Source organism: Ictalurus furcatus, chromosome 12, assembly GCF_023375685.1.
Source record: "Ictalurus furcatus strain D&B chromosome 12, Billie_1.0, whole genome shotgun sequence".
NCBI lineage: Eukaryota > Metazoa > Chordata > Actinopteri > Siluriformes > Ictaluridae > Ictalurus > Ictalurus furcatus.
In genome coordinates, this window is record NC_071266.1 from 29,334,649 (window position 1) to 29,342,943 (window position 8,295).

Here is an 8,295-nt window from a genome sequence, read left to right on the forward strand (position 1 = left end):
CCACCCTCGGCCCACCCTCGGCCTACCCTCAGCATCCTTTCTTGCTTTACTGACAGTGTGCACTCGACCTGGCATGGACAAGTTTGTGCAAAATCTTAAGATCCATTTCTGATCAAATCCATCCAGAGTGTAGTCTGATCACACGAAGAGATTAGACCTTTGTGTAATGTGGAAAATCTGACCTTTTTTACAAAGCAGTTAACACGGTCAGGTATCACACATTTGCTTACATTTAAATATGGAGCTGGAAATAGTGCATAATTTTCAATATTAAAGATATAGAACATTTACTTTTTTGTTCGAAATATTTCAAAATACTAAAACCTTCTGTTTATTTCTAATTAACTTTAAACGAAAAAAAAAATCCCAGATTGTTCATGTGGTCTCAGACTTTTGGACCGCACTGTACTGTATATTTAAAATAAAACGGTATCTAGATGCAGTTCCCTAAATAAACCTTTCATAATATCAGACCGTTGAAGGTCCACACATTGGGCCTCATTCATCACGCTGGATAAGAACAAATTTTCTTGTAAATTATTTGCAGGAGCATTTACTTAAGAAAATCCAATAAGTTTAAAATAATAATAATAAATGCTCGTACTCCTACATTTGTTTTAAATATAAATGTAAGTGTAAGGAGATTCACTAACGTGAGGTAGATATCAGCTAGCCAATGCTGTTGCGCATTAGCGAGGTAGAGTGACGACAACTTCTCACATTTCCATATTGCAAGTTTTTATCATGAAAATAAACTTTAACGATCAGTTTATGTTTAGCACAGATGATTAAATCTGTTCGAGCGGAAGGGTACAGAATGTAAAATGTGTTAAAATGCTCCGGAGCTGAAGCAGTGGTTTACTGCCTTTGGATTGAAATTTGTTCAACGTGGCTGTGTCCTAAACACAGCACCGGTCTTCAGTCTATTCCCAGAGATGCAGCGTTTGGACCCGCGGTGTGTAATTTAACCGTCTGGCTTTCGACCGTTTCGGAGACTCAGAACACCAAAACTTTATCTCCGACCTTCTAATCTTGCTTCGAGAATTATAACAGACATTTGCGGAGAGAAACGTGTCACCCGGCATGCGAACCCCCCCCCCCCAACACACCCACACCCTCACCAACCACCCCCCCCCCACACACAGTACAGTTATAACATGAAATAAATATGAACTCTGTGCTCTGTGGATGTGTTCTGGCTCTGTCAGTTCCTCAACCTCAGCTACATCACTCCAGTTCATAATTCATCTCAGTTAGAGATGTGAGTGATGTTTAATCTAAATTTAATTTTACTTTCCTGCACCAAATAAAAATGAATCACATTAAAGTTTTAAAGTTAAAGGACACAAAATATTAAAGATGCACTCTATCTGTGACTACTTACACTCTGTATTATCACCGACAGCTAGCGATTAGCATTCAGCTTGTTATTATTATGCTTGCTAATGTGAGCGATTAGGAATAAAGCTGTTAGTTAGCCTTAGCTCATATTTCCCATCATATTCCTTTGTTCCTTGGTGAAAGAAGCGATAATTTACCATTATGATTTGAAATTCTTTCATATTAGTCAGATTAAGAGTTTCAGTTTTCTGCTTTAACTTGAGTAAAGAATTCGAAGCTGTACGTTTACATTTTTAGCAGAATTTTTTATTTTATTTAGAGGCATATGTTTGATGAACTTTTTCTTGAGTAAAGGATTTTGGTCTCTTTGAGCACCTCTGATCATAAAATCTAATATAGAGGAAATCTGTCCTGCAGTCAGAGCAGGTTCGGCTCTGACTCACATCACAATAAACTCTTAAAGCACATTAAACCAACTGCATTCCTCATCTAATAAACTTCCCTTCAGCTGCTAGAACAGTACTGGGACACAGCGTAGACATCGCTATATTAGTAGATTCATGTCACAATTAAACATTTTCTGCATACATAAAGCATACGGTACTATAAACCAACACACTCTTAATTCATTCATTCATTCATTCATTCATTTAAGTTAAATGGTCAGAGCCTCAGTTAAACTGTGTTTCAAATCACAAAAGGGCAAGAAAAGGAAACCACGACTTTTGTAATGAACATTTTATTTTATTGTTTTACTTTTTTTTTGGTGTAAAAAATAACAACAGTTTTGTGATTATGTGCAAAAGTAAAAAGTGTGTGAGGTAATGAGTGTGAGGATTATGATTGTGTGTGTGTGTGTGTTAGTAAGTAAGTAAGACTGGAAATATAATGCAAATTAAGTCAAAAACATATATTAGTAAAATATGTGATTACACAAAAACTATTCTGATCTGATTTGGTTTAAACTGATTGGGTTTAGTTGAATTTAGTTTCGAAACAAATTCACTTTAAATGAAATTGGTTTAATCCGATCCAGTTCACTTAATTAAACCAGTTTAATGGATAAGTGAATTCGGTTTAATTCGATTCGGTTCAGTTGAATCACATTTCATTAATACAATGAATTAAAATTGTAGTGTTGTCAAATAAGTTCCATAAGATCAAAAGCTCCCATAAGCTCCTGCTCAGAAGCAGCTAATTTTGTGAATCTAGATCGAGGCTATGACATGCTTGCACACGTCTGTCTTTATGCTGTAAATTTGCTATTGTGAGTTCACAATAGTATTCATATTCAGCAAAATTGGTGACATTTTGTTTTATTTGTGCTCTCATATAAAGAAAACATGGCCACGATGTCACGGCTCATTTCGCTAGAGTGAATAAATCAACGCTACGGACAGATTTCTAACAAACATGTACTCCATGACATATTTAGATATATTTCTAAAATATTTCTAATAACTCTATATAGCAATTTAAAATAATAATAATAATAATGTAATGTACTCCGATAACGTTGCTCCATCTACTGATATGCATTAAAATCATGTAAGTTTTTTTTAGACAGGGTCCTTTAGGGTTGTTTTGACTTGACTGATCATGATTAGTAAATCTTCTTATATCATCATGGTATAATCTCACGGTTTAACCCGAGTCAGGCATCAGAAAGAGAAATAAAAGTTACACACAAAAACGTAAAAATGAATGTAGCGTTGATTTTGATTACACTAATATAATGTTGAAATTCAGTGTGTGGTTCAGTACACACACAGTGTGCATGCCTGCTCAGTAACGGAGGCCGTTGTTGTTGACTCGCTGACCACCGAAGTACTTCTGATAGGCGAACTGGGGGCCATAGCGACGAGCCATCAGTCGACAGTTAAAGTTGTCCTCGCAGATCTCAGAACGACGTTCAGCTGGAGACTTGAAGACACTGAAATACAAAAAAAAACCCCTTTGTTTCATGTTTGTATGTAGATGCAGTAAAGATGATCCAATTTGTGTGTGAATATGTTTGTGTGTACTTGGGTAAGTAAGTATGTGTTTGTGTGTATTTGGGTAAGTGTGTGTTTATGTGTACTTGGGTAAGTGTGTGGTTGTGTGTATTTGGGTAAGTGTGTGTTTGTGTGTGTACCCCCATCTGTAGGTGTTATAGTTGTTGCGTCCAGGAGAGTTCATGAAAGTGTTTGCTCTGTAGCGGTTCAGGATCAGGTCTGTTGTACACACACACACACACACACACACACACACACGAATATAATAAAAAGAAGAAGAGAATGAACCTGTCTAAATACATTTGAGTTGTACTCAGAATACAGAAGGATACCAACTTCTGCATGCCACATTCAGGAAAACAAAGAAGTAGCAGAAGATTAAAAAAAGATAAAAACAACAACAACAACAACAACAGAAAACCATGGCCGCATGTGAAGAAGTTCTAAATTAAGACACATAATTTCGTTTTTTTGTGTTTGTTTTCTATCGCAGTAGAAAGTAGTAGAGTTAAATGAGGTTAGTGTCTAGGACAACTAAAAGTAACTGTGTGGATTAACTGAACTAGTAGAAACTATGAGGAATCCATTAAGATGCAAAATAACCTTTTATTGGAGTTTAAAGAGATTATTTAACTAATATTGCCATTTGTTTGCATTTAATTTTTGGCCTTGAATGGCATTCCATTGTTATCATTGTTAGAGGTCTGAATATCAATGTGTGTAATTTCAGTACTACATCCTCACTGCATGGACTTATACAGCCCATGGTCTACAGTGGTGCTGTCTCAACCTGTTATTTAATGCTCATCTGATGGATGTTACTTGAACTGATCATTTAAGCACTTTAAAATTAAAAAGGGGATTCATCCAAATCCATTATAAACTCATTATATACATACAAATGGATGTAGCCAGACCTGTTACAGCTGGGTAGCCAAGGTAGACCCATGACTTTATTGGGGTGGCAAATCTAGGATGGAGCAAACTTCTGTGTTAGGGAGCTAAAGTAGATTGCTCCTCAACACTGGACAATGATGAAATAAACTTTCAAAATACCTAGAAATGTTGTAATGGGGGTTTCATGTACATTGAAAACTACAATGAATAAAAAAAACCCCCCAAAAACAAACAAACAAAAAACAATAATAATAATAATATCACCCCTTTCGATGGAAAAGAGTTGGCAAAGTATTTTGTTGTCTAACATTTTGAACCTCCTAAAAGTACATTGGAACACCACTTGATGTTGGAAAACAGTAGGTACTTTGTTTAATCATGAAACTTTAGTGATCACTTAATTTGGTGCTCAAATTCAGGCATTTTCTGTGTTTATGTATTATTGTTCCAAGCTCCATGTTATATAATAGTTGGATATTCAGTAGGAACTCAGTTTGGAATTCAGCACTGTAACAAGAAGCAGGTGGAAAAAATCATTAGGAGGTAAAAAGGTAGAGTTGTAGGCAAACAAGGTAGTGCTTGAGGTAAACGAGGTAGTGCTGCACATAAGAAAGATAGATTTGAGGTAAACAAGGTAGTGCTGGACATAAGAAAGATAGATTTGAGGTAAACAAGGTAGTGCTGGACATAAGAAAGATAGAGTTGGGGGTAAACAAGGTAGAGCTGGAGCAGCAGTGAGGAAAACCAGAATTAGAGTACAGGAGGTAAACAGGAAGGTTCTGTGATATGTTCCGACCTGATATTTCAGAATTTCTAGCTCTCCTGTTTTACAGACACACTTTAGTAAGCACTTTAGTAGAAAGTGAAAAAATTGTTTTTTTTATTTAGTTATTACTTACCTTCAAGAGACTCATTACTCTCATCAGACTCTGTAGAGAGACAAAAGCAACACTTCTATTAGGAGTGCGTACATGTGTATGTGGACGTGTGTGTGTGTGTGTGTGTGTGTGTGTGTGTATAGTGTATGAGCAAACAGTGTTATTGAATTTCAGAGGTTGTTACGAACCAAAGCACACTGTGATGGCCAGGATGACACACAAAGTCACGCACCTAAGAACTGATTTCATGGTTGTCACCTAAAACATAAAAAACACACCCTTTTCTTTAAGATAAACAAGTCAGGAGAAAAACTGGCGTGACGTTTGTAGGGACACTAAATACATGCAGGAGTGAGTGTGTGTTAGATCGTCTGATTATATCATGGGGTTGGGGAATTATTAGCTATTAGGTTAGGAATTAGGAGATAAAGAAAACGAGCTAGTAATTTTAATAAAATCTTGTATATGTTTAGATGGTCTGTTTGGAGTAGACCTTTAATTTTAAGTTAACAGATAGTAGAGATGGCTAAAGGTTAGCAGGTGGGAATTTGGCCAAAAAAAGTAATATATAGAATTCCAAGAAATTCCAAGAAACCTTTTCGTATGTTTACTTGAGTAATTTACTTTTTGAGTCATTTGTATTTTAGTATTTAACTAATACTATATATATATATTTTATAAACGAGTCTTACATGCCTGTGTGTATGGTCACTGCAGAGGTTTTATAAGAAAGTGTGTGTGTGTGTGTGTGTGTTGACTCTAGAGGCTGAGAGTGTTTATATAAGTGTGAGTGGGATGACTTTTTGTTGACTCTAATGGGCATAGAGGTTTTTATATGAGAATATTCTGGGTGAAGTGTGAGTGACATGGGAGTAGATGTTAGTGAAAAGGTGTTAAGGGATAGGTTTTAGTGAATAAGGGATAGGGGTTAGGTGTTAGAGAATAGGGGTTAGGGAATAGGTGTTAGGGGGTAGGGGTTAGGACATATTGAGAGGGGAGATTGCTGAGATTAGATGTGAAGGGGTGATGGGATTGCTGAGATTAGATGTGAGGAAATGATGGGATTGCTGAGATTATATGTGAGGGAATGATGGGATTGCTGAGATTAGATGTGAGGGAATGATGGGATTGCTGAGATTAGATGTGAGGGGATGATGAGTTTGCTGATATTAGATGTTAAAGGATAATGGGATTGATGAGATTAGATGTGAAGGGATGATGGGATTGATGAGATTAGATGTAAAGGGATGATGGGATTGATGAGATTAGATGTGAGGGGATGATGGGATTGATGAGATTAGATGTGAAGGGATGATGGGATTGATGAGATTAGATGTGAAGGGATGATGGGATTGATGAGATTAGAGGTGAGGGGATGGGGAATAGGATAGAAGAATTTAGAATTAGTCCTGCACGTACAAGAAACTTGGTGATGTTGTGATAAGATTACCACAACCTCTTTATTATTTATTTATTTATTTATTTATTTATTTATTTATTATTGGGTCAATCACTGAAGGTGTGTAGGCACCCTTTAGTGATTGTATGTTTTCTTCTTCTTCTTCTTCTTCTTCTTAGCTTACTGTTGTTATTATGTTTTATTATTATTATATTTTTACATGGGAGTCTATGGCAGCCCACAGAACGCTTATTTTTAATGAAATTTGGCACAGTAATATATGACAGTTACAGCTACCTTCACAACAATTTTTGTGGTCACCACTCAAGTCCTCTAGCACCACCAATAGGGCAAATTTGGAAATATAATTACAATAATAACTCTGCAACTCAGTGTGCTTTTTTTTCCCTCTAAAACCAGTGTTTTCACTTCTCCTATAAATCTTATTCAATCATCACCAAATTTGAATCACAGCATTGTGAAACTATCCCCCCAAAAAGTTGCTTCTTTTTGATATATGAGATTGTTCATCCATAATACATAAACAGGAAGTGAAGGCATATCTCAGCAACGGTGCAACGTATTCTGACCAAATTTGTGGATAACTGAAGGACCTCACCCCACTGGTCTCCAGGAAGCTTTGTCTAAATTCTACATTCTGACATTGACTTTTGCTGCCATTTGGAAATAGGGGTAGGCGAGATCACTGAGATTATAGAATGGGCGTTAGGGATTAACATAGATGGTTTGAAATTACGACTTTAATATATATATTGAACAAGAGCAACTTACATTTAGCTAATTTATACAACTGAGCAGTTGAGGGTTAAGGGCGCTACTCAAGGGCCCAACAGTGGCAGCTTGGTGGTGCTGGGATTTGAACGCATGACCTTCCATTTACTAGACTAGGGGTAAAGTGGACAGGATTTAATAGGCATAGAATTAAAGGGATAGGAGTTAAGGGGATATGGATAAGGAGATAGGAATTAAGATGTTAAGGATTAAGGGGATATGTCTTAAGGGGATAAGTATAAGGAGATAGGGATTAAAAGGATAAGGATTAAGGGGATAACTATAAGAAGATAGGGGTTAAGAGTTTAGGGATTAAGAGGACAGGGGTTAAGGGGATAGGGATTAAGGGGACAGAGGTTAAGGGGTTAAGGATTAAGGGGACAGGGATTAAGGGGATAGGGATTAAGGGGACAGGGGTTAAGGGGTTAGGGATTAAGGGGATAGGGATTAAGGGGACAGGGGTTAAGGGGATAGGGATTAAGGGGACAGGGGTTAAGGGGTTAGGGATTAAGATTCTAATAAGTGAATTTCATTTTGTAACAGAAAAGCAGCAAGTTCTTGAATATTTAAGCAAAAAAAATCAGATGGAGCATCATTGGGTTATGGGGTCACACACACACACACACACACACACACACACACACACACACACACACACACACCAGATTTAATAACACTAGTCATGTTAAATTCATGAGTTATAGCTGATAAGATTCTCCTAAACCTGTGTCACACACACTTTAGTGCTGAACAGTGTGTATGTGAGCGACGAGTGTCTGGTGTGTGTGTGTGTGTGTGTGTGTGTGTGTGTGTGTATGTGTGCATGTGTGAGTGTGTGTGTGTGTGTGTGTGTGTGTATAAAGTTCACTTACCTCTGTGTGATGCTGGAAAGAAAATCTGTGTGCCTTTACAGTATCTCTTCTTCTTTCTTTTGCACTCTGTGAGAAGCTTGTGAGGCTTTATAAATCTTCCAAACCCCCACCCCTTCACACAC

At 37.0% G+C, this 8,295-nt stretch overlaps 1 protein-coding gene across 1 annotated transcript; it reads right to left on the bottom strand.

Annotated features, from left to right (window-relative positions):
• Nucleotides 1-2,064: 2,064 nt before the first annotated feature.
• On the bottom strand, nt 2,065-8,295 carry mgp (matrix Gla protein). The gene is made up of 5 exons (XM_053637852.1): nt 8,174-8,295; nt 5,299-5,368; nt 5,132-5,161; nt 3,476-3,554; nt 2,065-3,274 (listed from the first exon to the last, which is right to left on the bottom strand). The coding sequence occupies exons 2-5, from the start codon at nt 5,357-5,359 to the stop codon at nt 3,127-3,129; spliced, it is 318 nt and encodes a 105-aa protein (XP_053493827.1). The 5' UTR covers nt 5,360-5,368; nt 8,174-8,295; the 3' UTR covers nt 2,065-3,126.